The sequence below is a fragment of the Tamandua tetradactyla genome, chromosome 12 (genome assembly GCF_023851605.1).
Source record: "Tamandua tetradactyla isolate mTamTet1 chromosome 12, mTamTet1.pri, whole genome shotgun sequence".
Classification (NCBI taxonomy): Eukaryota; Metazoa; Chordata; class Mammalia; order Pilosa; family Myrmecophagidae; genus Tamandua; species Tamandua tetradactyla.
The window spans coordinates 86,036,159-86,050,036 of record NC_135338.1 but is presented as its reverse complement, the minus strand read 5'-3'; the positions used below and the strand labels follow the sequence as shown (position 1 = coordinate 86,050,036).

At 45.8% G+C, this 13,878-nt stretch overlaps 1 protein-coding gene across 3 annotated transcripts in view; it reads right to left on the bottom strand.

Moving 5' to 3' along the window:
• LOC143652448 (protein FAM169B-like) overlaps positions 1-13,878 on the bottom strand; it is a 212,003-nt gene that overhangs the window by 54,055 nt on the left and 144,070 nt on the right. For 2 of the 3 annotated variants that reach the window (XM_077124073.1, XM_077124074.1), the window contains exons 6-7: positions 11,254-11,430; positions 8,629-8,760 (exon numbers count right to left, since the gene is read on the bottom strand). In XM_077124073.1, the coding sequence (XP_076980188.1) occupies positions 8,629-8,760; positions 11,254-11,430 (309 nt within the window). Of the gene's footprint in view, positions 1-804; positions 2,393-8,628; positions 8,761-11,253; positions 11,431-13,878 lie in introns of those variants that run through there. The other variant, XM_077124075.1, reaches the window with a different exon arrangement.

Genomic DNA, 13,878 nt, shown 5'->3' with positions numbered 1-13,878 from the left:
AAGGAAATGCAGATCAAAACCACAATGAGGGGCAGGCCATGTTGGCTCAGCAGGCAGAGTTCTTGTCTGCCATGCCAGAGACCTGGGTTCGATTTCCGGTGCCTGCCCATGCAAAAAAAAAAAAAAAAGCCACAAGATACTACTTTACACCCACTAGGGTAGCTATAAATAAAGAGAAAATAGCAAGTGTTGGCTGGGCTGAGGAGAAATTGAAACCCTCTATAAATTACTCGTGGGAATGTAAAATACTGCAGCTGCTTTGGAAAACAGTTTGGCAGTTCCTTAAAATGTTAACCATAGAGTTACTACATGACCTAGCAATTCCATAGTGAGGTATATACCCAAGAGAATTAGGGAAGCATTATAAATAGCCCAAAAGTGGAGTCAGTCCAAATGTTCATCAACAAAATATAGCATACCCATACAGTGGAATATTATGCAGCAATAATAAGGAACGAGGCACTGATACATGCTACAATGTGCATGAACCTTAAAAACATTAACACTACATGAAAGAAGCCAGATGCAAAAGACCACATGGTATCTGATTCCACGTCTTTGGCCTGTCCAGAATACTCCAATCTATTGAGGGACTAGTGGCTGCCTTGGGCTGGGATGTGGGTGAAAAGAGAAAGACTGTTAATGCATGTGGGATTCTTCTAGGGGTACTGACTGGGTGATAGTTGCACAACTCTGTAAAAATATGGGAAAAAAAAGTTCACTTTAAATGGATAAATCTTATGGTTTGTAAAGTATATCTCAACAGAGTTATTAAAAATAAATAACAGGCAAGAACAGAGGATCTGAATAGTAAACAAAATTGATTTAATAAAAACAAAACACACAACCATTAATCACCCATTCCCTATACACAGTGCATACAAAGGAATGCAGAGCACAGCCTCAGACCCAACCCCAAGTTTGCTTCTGATGGGGGAAGGGGGGTTGGAGGGTCCAAGCTCCAGAACATTTCCTTCAACTCTGAGCTGACAGCTTAGAGGTCTTTAAAGGAACTGCCACCAGCACATCAGCTTTTCTTTCATGGGAAGATTCTTTTATTGAACAGTAACTACATCAAGCCCCTGAGACACTTTTCATCAGTTAATTTGCATGTAAACATGAAGCACCAGCCATCTATCTCAAATGGCCAGTGTTCACAGCAGACATCTATGTTACGTATTAAAAGCTAGATCTGACATCACAAGCAGGGCACCCTTCAGCTGCAGGCCTGACTTCACTCTGATGGCCTGTGCCTCTTTCCAGAGAGCCCATGTGCACAGGGGGCATCTCTGTAAGGAGCTCTAGAACTCCACTGCTATTCAGTTAGACTCTTTCCTCTTTGTAAAGGATGGAAAAGAGACAAAAATTCCAGTGAAACACTCCAGAAAAAACTTCTCCAGAGAGAAAAGAGTTTCCCTGAAGCTAGAAACTGTGCCTCACTTATTTGTATACCACGAATGCCCATCACAGAGTTTGGTTCCAAGCAAGTACACTGAATGCTGGATAGATAGACGGACAGATGGAAGAATCCCCAGTGGTGACAGAGCACATGCCACAGAGCTGGGCTCTGCAAGTATTTGAGAAGGGGGAGACTGATGTCACATTTAAGTTAGCCTGTTATTTTTACCTTTACTGCCTTTACTGCATGAGCCTTTTCACTCAAGACCATCAATGTGCTAGAAGAGTCATTAGCCCAAATTTCCATCCAGTGACATCCCATCTAAGTTAGGTGATGACTGGACCCCTGGCAGGATAGGAACGGGAGGAACACAGCACACACCAGCCAGTCCTGCACTCCCGTGAGAGCACATCTGATGCTGGCTGAAGCTCCCTCAGAAAAGGTATGTGTCTCTAATGCAACTTCTTTGATGTATGTGCTCACACAGGTACAACACACCTGGTGAGCTGACCCCATAAAGAAAAGAAGCATGTTTAGAAAAACACTCAGGTAGTTCTAGTGCAGTTCTGTGCAAATTCATCCTATATAACAGAAATCATAGTAAGTTTAACAAACAAGCTTCTGAAATCTTTTGGAATTGCCAACAATTAACTTGAGAAAATAATAACTTGCACCTGCATAGCTCTCCATGATTAAAGAAGCATTTTCTCAGATGTTCTATTACCTGAGCCCCTGTAACAAACCTGTGAGAAGGGCAGAGCCAGTGTGGTGACTGTCTTCAGAAAAAATTCAAACAAGGCACAGCAGCCAGAACCCCCAGGATAGCCACCCCCATGCCTCCTGGTGTCCACTGCTGTCCTCCTGGCCTCCTCCCCACCCAGCTCAGCCCAATAGGGCCCCTGGCTGTGCTTCTCGGTCTCACAGGCAGCTCTTCCTTTGCTCCACAATCTTCATCATGCTTTATGTTTTCCGATTCTCCTCCACTGATCCCTCCTGAAATTATAAAAGAATGGAGAGAGTATTACAGTGAAACGCTTTAATGGGGTAATGCCAACAGTCTGAGCCAGTGGATGGCCCGGCTTGTTGCCGTGCCGTGAACTCATATTCAGAATGGAAGAGCCACGTTCAAAGAACCCAGAGAGCCATGGGAAATCACGGTGTGTGCAGAGGAGGTTCTCAGCACATGTTTATGGAACAGAAGGTCAGCCACGTCCAGGGAGATCCAAGAAAGAGCAAGGTAAGAGTAAGTGTGATTTCAAAAGCCAGTGTTCTTGGGCTTGAATGCACAGACTACCCACACGTCTGCTGTGGGGGCTTTACATTGCGCTGAACACCTCCTGGCTCCTCAAAAGGCCCTCAAGGTTTAAAAGCAAAGTCAGTGGTCAGTGGAAGAGGGAATGCACACAGTTCACTGTTCAGTGGTCCAGGGGGGTCTTACGTTAGCCCATATGTCCACTAGGAAACAAAGAAAATGAAAATTCCCCCTCTGCTGGATGGCTAAGGGGAACCCATCACCAAGTAGCTTTTCTAAAAGGATCCAGAACTTTCTGGTAAATTCCATGCCTTCAATGCTGATGAATCTTTTATCCTAGAAAGGTTTCCTTTCCAAAGCAAGCCAGGTTCCCCATGATGTATAATTGTAAACTTAGGGGTTTAAGAAATTATTGAGTCTTTGGGGATTCAAGAGTACAGCCCTTCTGTGCCAGGAAATAGATTCATTACAATTATCTTGGGTGGGGAAGTGTCTGGCTCAGCTTCAGGAATATCCTAATGGAATCACATCACTTCAAAATCTTATAAAACACTAAACGACAGCAAACCACTAAGAAATAATCAGTAACCATCTTCCCCACAACTCTATTGTATAAACAATCGGCATTATATGACAACCTGATGCCATGTTCCAATTTCTAGCAACTGGGCTTGAGGGGTGGTGGAGGAAAAAAGGACAAATTTGCCTTGCTTTTGTTCTGCTTTCCAGACTTGAGTCCATTACAAAATTTGAAATTCAGATTTCTCAAAGTTTCCTTAACAATGCAAGGTTACTGCTGATTTCCATGTGTTCTCTATTTCATTTTGTTTTCCTCAGAGCTTCTCTAGCTTAGCCAAGGGGACCATGAAAAGTCTAATTACAGCCACCTTTCCTCACCCTGCCTCCCAGTGGCAGAGAAATCAGGAGTGAAAGCCAATGGCCCAGAGCCCGGAGAAGCCGGGCAGGCTGGTTATGGTGCTGCCTTGTAGACTTCGACCAGGACTTCCCTGAGCAGGGGCAATGCTGCTAGGAAGAGGAGCTTAGAAAACAACAAGCGAGCCACCTCACCTTGTTCCCTTCTCCACCCTCAGGCCTTCTGTGTCCGGCATCTGGAGCACTCTGCCCACGGCTGCATGCGGCCTCCTCTGACTCCCCTGAACGAGACTCCTCCCCCCGCCCACCCCCCAGTGAGAGAGCAAGACAACCAACTGAGGACATCTGTCTGAGGGGGGAACAATTACATTGTTAACAATAACACACTGAGGACCCTCCCAAAACCGTGTGCCATCACGCCCCAAGTCCACGCTGTTGTCCTTCTGACACACACTATGCTGCTTTATCAAGGACAGGAGAGGCTGCCAGGTGCCGGGAGATAAGAAGCAGTGGCTCTACTCGAGATTTTCTGAGTCTGGATTCCGACCTGCTTTTCTAATTATTCTGTCATTAAATGGAGTCGGTTTCCAGTTCTGTTCCTGGGTTTACTGCTCTTTTCTCCCTGGTGTTCATACTCAGAGAGAGGCCCAAATCACACTCTCTCCCCTCTACCAAATTCGTACCAACTTAGAAAGGGTTGCCCTTCCTGTCCTACTCAGCCCCTGACCCGAGACCCTCAAAAATCCATGTGTGCAGAGGTGTGTGGAGGACTGGAGGAGGGGGCATTCAGGTCTCTCAGAAAAAATATACAGTTTTCCATTTGCACTGAAAATAGAAATATAAAACATTTTTAAAAGTTTTAACAAAGAATAAATGTATGTCTTGGTTATTACCAGTGTAACTTCCATTTAAAAATTTACAAAACTGTATAAATTAGCTAGCCCCTAGGCTTGGCAAAATTTAATAACAAGAATTTTAAGATACCAGCAGACTTAAGTTCTCTTTGATGTGTACAATTTTTATATGGTATAAGGCACATACTGCCCGTGTACTTTTCTTCACAAGAATGTAAGCTCATAAATGAGTTTGGAGACTCAGTCAACGTTATTCACTACTATATCTGTAATGCCTAGAACGGTGCCTCACATGCACTATATGATCCATTAACAGTTAACAAATGAAAGAATGAATGAATTATAAGTGCAAGAGAGAATCCAGTATAGGTTTTCCCACTTTCCCTCATGTGTGAAACTGTTTTTCATGTGGTGAGGATTCAAGTATACTAATAACTATCAAATGTTTATTTGCATTTGATTCCTAACTAATGAAAGCTCAAGACATTTTCAAAGTAAATGCAGCAATTTGATAGCACAAGTATAAGTATCTGAGAATCAACCCCACAAGCAGGGAAGGTAAACACCCACAGGTTAACCGTCCCGGGCTGCAGGAGACCTCCAGGTCCACAAGAGGGAGCCCCACAACCTTTCCAAGAGCCACGTTAGCAAGGAAAAAGCACTTGCCATATGATGGCTCTACCCTTCTCAGCAGACCACACCATAGAATTCGCATTGCTCCTGCACTATAGCAATATACAACTCACCCGAATAAGCTGAAACAAGATGAGAACTGCTGCTAGTCCAGGCATCAGAAACTTAGAAGAATAGCCCTACCTCTCCGTCTCAAAATTTTCGAATCTCTTTATGAACAATCCCTCTGGCCTTACAAATGAATGCCAATGGAAAAAAAAGTGTTTTCCCTGTAGATACAAACTGAATTTACTAAAAATTCACCTGAAAAGAAAACACAGCTTTAACCCAGAGAAGGAAAAAACTTTTTAAAAGCAATGTGCATTTATTTACTGCCTGCCCCCTAACAACATTCTTGAAAAGACTATTATACTGTTAGCATATTCAATTTCATCTCCTCCAGCAAAGAAACTTAAGGCAGGAGCAAACTGACTGGGAAATCACATCGGATGGAATTATTGTCCTATGTTGGTCAAGTTTCAAAGGCTTCCTATGTAACTGAGTGTAGGAAGAGAGAAATTTCCCACAAATTCCTTCTCTCAAATGGTTTTGAATCACCCTGCAAACATTTCCAAGGCCATTATATACCACAGATGTTATCAGCAGCAAGATCATGCCAACTTTAAAAGACCTTGTCCACTTGCTTAGGAACTTCAGATTTCCATTATAGCTAAATACTTTTAATTAATTGGGCCACCACTTGAAAGGACAGAGCCACATTTAAAGATATGCTTTCATATGTTGTGATGTGCCCCTTTATAAATGAAACAGACACAAGGAAAGAAGATATTTGGACTTTACATCTCAGTACCAGTTATCCAACTTATTCAAATTTGTTTTTTCTTTATTTGACCCAAGCTCACTCATTAGGGTAATTTTTACCTGCTTAGCATCTTAGGGAACAATTTGACAACTTTATGGTTTTTGAAATTACCGTTCTCTTTAAATGCTAGTGTGTTAAAATAGGGTTCTTGTAATTTTACACACTTTTGTGATGGAGTACTTTTTGTTATATTATTTTGACTTTTGTATTCTTTCCATTTGCATTTGCTTATGTATGATTTCAGGAGGAGTACTGAACATCTGAGTCCTGGATAATACTAATAAACTAATAACTGCAGAGGCTTTCAATTAAAAAAAGATTGTCCACAAATAACACTGCTTTAAAAAGAGGTTTTTGCAACATTTTAAAGGAGAAGAGGTTAATTTCCCTGTGAAATGTTGTAAAATGTCAGTGCCTTAACAACGTGTGTATTTAGAATAGACAAAGTGGTCTACTCCATGGGCTTCTGGTTGACAATGCTATTTCTATCCCATGTGAGATGGTAGCAGACCTAAAAAATAAGTCTGAAATTAAGGGACAGAGACAGAACTTGAAAGGCAGAACAATTCAAGAAAGCAACTGAAAGAATAACTAAGTAAAGACTAAACTTAGGTGGTCTAGCGAGATTTCCAGGGAAGAGAACGTTCTAGAATATGCATTGTTTGGTGACATATGGTAAGGTCTAATCAGCTAAAAACTTGATTTCCATGGGAAGAGAAACAGAAAAGAAGCTGAGAAACTGCAGATTCTGGCCAATCTGCCATTGTATCTACAGCCCCTACTCACTAACTTTGAAAAAAAATATGAAATTTCAGAACTCACATAATCCCTACAAGATGAAGCTGATTGGCTAGAAACCATTCTGAGCAAATTAAAACCCTGACTGCCGGCCATAGGGAAGACAGAGGTGTGGGCAAAACCAGGAACCAGCCAAGACTTAAAAAGAAAGTGAAAAGAACATAACTTAGAATTTAAAAAATGTATATGTATGTGTGTGCATGTGTGTGTGTGTGTGTGTATGTGTGTGTGTGTGTGTGTGTGTGTGTATAGTTTTAGTAATACAATAATATCCTAGTTACAAGAATGGCCCTTCTTCCTTGAAGGGGTTCAAGCATGCTTCTGAAACATTCTCTCATGTGACAGTCCCCCTCACTTTACTGCTGTCAGGTGAGAGATGGAGAATCTCAGAGCAAGTTAAAGTGGCAGTTCTGGCACCTCGTTTCCAGCTCTGTTTCCTCCGACCTGACCACACCAACTCCCAGCTCTTGAAGTAACTCCCAGTGGAGTTCTCTACCAAGAAAACCACCTCCCCAATTATGTGAAAATGCCCTCCCCTGCTCACTCCCTAAGGCTAGTGCGCTCTCCACATTCTGATATGCAACCGTTTTCTTTTTCCATTCTTGGCCAAGGAGCTGCAGCATCCGGAGCACAGAGGCAGCACGTGGGAGCTGCAGGCTCATTTGCGAAGCTCATCAACAAACCTGTGCAGCACAGGGACCACGACTGGCTTCCTTTTATGTCCACCTCTCAATGCCTCATTAGGATCACACTGGCAGCCCCGCCCTGGCTCACCTTCCCAGGTGCCCAGTCACCCCATTAATATCTGTAAAGGTCCATTCAACCCTTCCGGCTGACAGGCACCATAAAAGCAAACCCTAGCACCATCATCATCAATAAGCTCGGAGGCACTCGTCCCCTGTCACCACCTAAGGTAAATCAGCACCTGGCCTGCCCATCAGCCCCTAATGAGGTATCTGCAGCTGCAGAACTACTCGACATTGATGGGAACCAGCTTCCAGGAGGGAAAAGAGCCAGTGCTTTAATTCTGGACTGTTAATTTAAACAGTAAAGACTCTCACGTGCATCTCCCTCCCTGAACAGGTGGCTCCTACACCTGGGAGGTCTCTGCCCTCCCTGTCCCTGGCCACCCCAGCCCGGAACCCCAAGCTGGCAGGAAGGACTGTGAGAAGCAGCCTTTCCTCTGGGAGAAGTGGGAAAAGCATTGCCGGGGGCAATGTGAAAATCCAGAGACAAGGGTGTCTGGGGCCCTGTGCTCCCCTCAAGCTGTCCAAAGGCCTTCCCACTGCCTGCCGCCTGCCCGTGAGACACTCCAACAAGGCCTAGTTCTCCTCCCTCAGCAAAACCCTCCTCCAAACCCCACTGCCAACTCACCCGCACTGGGTGACAACCAATAACAAAAAGCTGAAGACAGCATGCACAGCTACCCACAGGGGGCTGCCCGAATCAATAGCCTGTCCCTATGGCATCCAACTATGCTGCCGTTAGAAAGGACACAGTGGCCAGAGGCACAACGGATCTCAGCTCTGCTGCCTTTGGCAGGTGTGCACGTTCAACCTGAAGGGAGAAGGGGTCACAGAGGCTTCCTTGTGACTTTAAACCCTGGTGGGTCTCGAATTTTCAACCAAGTACATCAGTTACTGATTAAAAATAATGCTCTCAGCTGATCTTCAGCTCTACAGAGGAAATTCCTCTTATTCTGTGTTTCCAGGATCCACTGTAATTTAGCCCCAAAGAGCTTCTAATTGCTAAATTGGGGCAGGGGCTTCTTTTTGAGCAAGAGGGTCTGGAAAGGGTGGTTCATTCAAGAAGTCAACGGAAGAGGCCATGACCCACCACTTCCAACAAAAGTGACCAGGGCCTGGGTCTGACTGGATCACTGTCAATTCCTCCAGACGACAGCTGTGGATCACAGAAATGACTCGAGGTGGGGTGTGCACTTTTCTGTCCTACTCACAGTTGGGCAGGCTTGACTGTTGAAGTTGAATCTTGAGCCAGATGCTGACTTGCTGGCCCCAGGCTCCCAGGGGCTTGACCTCCCACAGGCGTCCCCGCTCCTCTGGATGGGCCGCCAGGAACTTCCTACAGACTGAGAGGAAGGGGTGCAGCGTGAGGCAGGCAGGCCCTGCATGGCCCTGGTCCCTGTGAAGCGCTGCTCTCTCCTGCCCTCGGACACCGGCCCACTCTGGTTCCTTCCTGGAGCTACCCTCTGGCAGGGCCCCCGCTGCACCAGCTCCCCCTCCACACACCCTCCATTCCAGAGGCTCCTCAGTGCCCAGGGACAGCTTCTGCCCCCAGGGGAAGCTTCCTGGCAGCAGGGGCCTGTGCCTCCTGTGCCCACAGCGCCATAGGCTGGCAGGTACCCACAGGGACTTGCTCTGGTCCTCTCCTAACACTGGTTGTGCTCAAGGCAAGAACACAGATGAAAACCCGCCCCACATGGTATAATTCTAAGTATTTAAAAGGTATGAATTGAGCTGGCAGACTATGTTCTGCTCTCTCATCTCGACAAATATAACTGCATAATAGGGAAAGCCAGTTTTAAATTTAAATTTCTTGGTCTCCTTGGAGCTTTGCACCAGAATGTGGCAGGAGAGAGCTGGCACCCCCCGCTCCTCCATGCCCTGCTCTTCCCCAAACCTCGACCAGCCTTGAGCACACAAATCTGGACACACTTCCCCACAAGCATACCCCAGCAACAGCCATCTCTTGGGTCTAAGGAGGAACACTGGTGGTGTGGTGCACACCTGGGAGAATGAATCCAGGGAGGACCCTCCTGCTGGCCTAAGCAGCTGGAGGCAGGAAAGCCTGGGTACTGGGTGAGTATATCCTCTGAGGCCCTGGCTTCCTTAGCCTTGGAGAGGGCTGCAGCTGAAAGAGGGCCCTAATGTGTGGGGTTCAGGGCCCGAGTCACTCCTGTCGGGTGGAAGAGCAGGACTGGATGTGGTCAGTGGCCAACAGAGTGTGGATTTAGACACATCTGGGCACGGGCTGAGCCTCCAGCTGCGTCTCTTCATGCACTGCCTGGTACCCACCATACCCGGCACTGTCAGGGTTGATGCAAAAGCTCAATGCCCCAAAACCTGCACTGGGGGGCTGAAACCCCACAGGGAAGTCACACAATCCAGAGTCAGAGGAGGGTGTGAAGGGGCCCCTGGGGTCCTGCAGGGCTCTCCAGGTGGCCCTACCCCTTAGAGCCAGTGACCGCCCTGGGGAAGGGGTTCTCTTCAGCTCCCTTGACAAGATAACCTGAAAACCTGAGGGGACCTGCACTGGGGGCAGCTCACGCAAGCAAGGGCCTCAGAACTGGTGCAAGAAGGGCAGGGCTTCTGTGGGAGTGCACAGAGGCTCACTGATTGTTCCAGCACTCTCCAACAATTCAAAGTACGCTGCGCAGCACAAGAACCCTTGAAGCCTTGAGCAGTCTTACCCGTAAGTCAAGGAATCTCAGAGTTTAATAGCCACGTAGGAGTTTGAAAATACTAAGCCCAGTGGAAGGGAAATATGTTTCCACCTGTTTTTCTTTATGATATCAGAGCAACAGAAGTTTTGTTGCCTTCCTAACCTTTCTCCCCTTCCTATTATTCTCCCTGTGCTATAAAGACAATGTGAGCTCAAAACTAAGGATCCTAAACCCTCTGGTGCTGCAAGAAGTGAGGCTAGCCCCAGGTGGGGAGAGTGTGCTTCACGGTGGCTGGGGTCCTAGAGAGATGTCCTCAAGAATCTCCCACCCTTGTTGACCTGGACGGTGACATGTAACATCAGAGCTTTTGGATCTTCTTCTGGCAAATATGTGAAAAGATTCCCCCTTCTGGGACTTGGAACTCCGTGTTGGGCAGGGAGAGCAAAGAGGAGGAAGGGGCTGTCTGTGCAAACCAAAGGTAAGTTTCTCACAGTTCCTGCTGTCTGCTATAGCAGTATTTGAGGGAGAACAGAATCTTTCATACATTTGTAATAGAGGAAAAACAAGCCTGACTGCAAACCTTTTCCTTTTTTTTTTTAAATCTTAAACCATGTACCAAGTTTTTGGTTCAACTTGTATAGCATAAATAAAATTTAAATTGCATTCTTTTAACCAATAGGAACATATTTCTGTAAGTATAATTATGTCAAAATAAACTTTAAAAAAAAGAGAGAGAGAGAAAAAAAAAAAAAGCCAGGGCTCATGGAGCTGCTGCCAACCCCTTGACTCATGGGCTCTCCCATGGCTTCCAGTCAGAGGGCAAAGGACTGCACTTTCGGCTGCAGATGGCAGGTCAAAGGTGCACCGAGGCCCCAGCAGCCATCTGCAGGGTGGCCACGTTCTCTCCATTCCCACTTCTCCCTAACATTGTTTATTTGTTTCTTTTTATTTCCAAATCCAACTATCTCTCAGATTGGGGAAGGTTTGCCTCTGTGAGCAAACTTCAAGTTTGTGCTGCATGACAGGAGAGTCCTCAGGAGGACCAAACCCCCTGGCACGTCACAGAGCTGAGGCCTGCCCGGGACCATGAGGATCCACGGTGGAATCCTATGGAACCATCAGGAACGCGCATGGGTTACCCATCACCACTGCCCATATGCCCCCCCACGGCAGGTGTACCTTGGTACATGGCGGGAGAAATCGGGCAGCTGAGGCCCAGGGCCTCGTCCCCCTTGCAGGTCGCACAGAAGTCGCTCAGCATGGCCAGGCCCAGGCCCTGGCGGCGATGTTTCCTTCTCACGAACACAGTGTTGAGGATGGGCAGTGCGCAGCCCGCGCCGTCGCCACACAGGCCATCTGCAGGGATGAGCAACAGGCAGCAACCAGGGTCATCGGGGCCCCTGGAGGCAAGGTCAGCGCCCTCAGGCCACACAGCACAAGATGAACCAGCAGCTAGTCCCACAGCTGATCATTCCAACCCACACATGCCAGAAAATGGATCAGTTTTCTTAAAAAAGACTCTGGGTTCTTCATGGCTAGGAGTGCAGCTAAATAACAAGCACCCCCCCTGGGTGACCGAGCACAGCATTATTCAAATCACTCAAAAACTGGAAACAGTACCCAAAAAGGTACATGGAGAAACAAAAGGAATAAATCCGTGCAATGGAATACTACTCAGTGAGAAAAGGAGTGAAGTACTGATACCTGCTGTCATGTGGGTGAACCTCAAAAACAGCGGCTAAGTGAAACAGCCAGGGGCAGTAGGCGACCTGCTATATAATCCCACTTCTATGAAATGCCCAGGAAAGCAAACTGACAATGAGAAAATGAAATGAACAGACACTACACTAACCACCTGATTATCTAGGGGAGCTATGAAGAAGAAAGGGAAGACAACTGAGCTAAGGTGACGTACCAATGAGGCTTTGTGGAGTGGGGACCATGGTGGTCCTCCCCTTGTGAAGAATGGAAACTGTGGCCAGCAAGTCAAGGCCAGCAAAGTCTGCTGACAGTTGCCTGGTGACCCAGATCTTGCACAAACATCCTGTTCTGCAGTTTGCTGATTAACCAACCCTTGCCTGCCCAAGGATCCTCTTCCTCCTGGTTAGCCCATGTACTCCTTCCCTGCCCCCTTCCCCTGACAAGCCATAGCAGCCGCTTCCACAGCCTTCTGAGAAGAACCCCTGTTCGGTGCTGTTCCACATGCATGCTGTTTTTGCTCAAGAAACGTATATGATTATTTTAGCAGCAAAGTCCTCTGGTGTTTTCCTTTTGGAAAGTTGGAACTTCAGTTCCAAGGTCTTTAGCTGCTTCAAGTTTAACAAAGAGACAGAGGGGGCAGATCAGTGCTTGCCCAGAGCTAAGCCAGAAACAGACTGACAGCAAATGGGCATGAGAGAACTGTCTGGGAGGACAGAAACGCCCTGAGTCTGGATGATGACGATGGTGGCATGACTCTAAATTTTCTCAGAGCCAACTGTACATTTAAAAATGGCAAATTTGTACAAACTTGACCTTAAAATATACAACAAATTAATGCTTTTAAAAATACTCTAACAAGTTAGATAAGGAAATGGAAAAAGAGTAACTTTCCATTGAAGAAACTTGGCAGACAGCCCTTAACTGGGTGATCAGAGCTAATACCCCCCACCTCCACCCCACAGCAGCCCGACATCATGTAAACCCCTAATAGGGAAGGATGAGGAGAGCATATCACCTGCCTCCAAACCCATAACCCCAGTCTAATTATGAGAAATATCAAGAAAGCTGGTTAAGGGCATTCTACAAAGCACCTAACCAGTATTTTCCAGAAGCACCAAGATCCTGAATGTTAAAGGAAAGACCAAGAAACTGTCACAGGTTGGAGGAGACTAAGGATTCATAACAACTAATTGCAGTATAGGATCCTGGGTCAGATCCTAGAAGAGAAGCACGATATTGGTAGAAAGCAAACTGATGTTAATTTATGAGTTTTAGTAAATGTACCAGGGTTATATATAAGATGTTAACATTGGGGGAAAAGTGGGTAGAGGGTAGGTATACAGGAATTCTTTGTACTATCTTTGGGACTCTTATGTAAATTAAAAATTATTTCAAAATAAAAAGCTAGCAAAGAAAAAAAGAAATAAAAATTGTCCACCAACCTATTCTAAAGGCTAATCACGCCTTCAGGTTGGTTAAATAAAATCCATCTTGCAACATCTATTCCCCAAAGTCTATTCTTATTACAACCCAACTGTGAACAGGGGCTGAGGCACAGAACATCTAAATGAAATGAATATACTTAAATAGAGTCTCCACTCACAAACAGAAGATAAAGTCCAAGATGAAATCACGTAACATAGCAGGGTACACTTGGTAGGAATCCTAGAAACAGTCTCATCCAATCTACCTATTTTACAGACATGGCAAATGACAGGGCTAAGAAAGGGTAAAAAAATGAAGAGTAGGGAAACCAGCTATCTTTTGTGAGTAAAAACTATCCATATCTGCCTTTTATCAATGTACGGAGAGTCTGTTGATCCCACAGCAAACCTAGATGAACTCAGGCCACTGGATAGCTTAGGGGAGAGCTCGGCCAAAAGCCAAGATCCTCTGATGACCTTTCTTCTTTCTGGCTGCTTCACGTCCAAAACCACCTTTACTAGGTTGTCTCTATCCTAACTATACTTGGAGGAGTAAAATATATTCCAGTTGTGGCACTATCCAAAATCAGAACAAAGCTACTGCCCTTAAGGTAGATTTAAACATCCATGGAGGCCTTGTAATGTGAGAATAATTATTCCTAGGGAAAAAAAAGGCCAC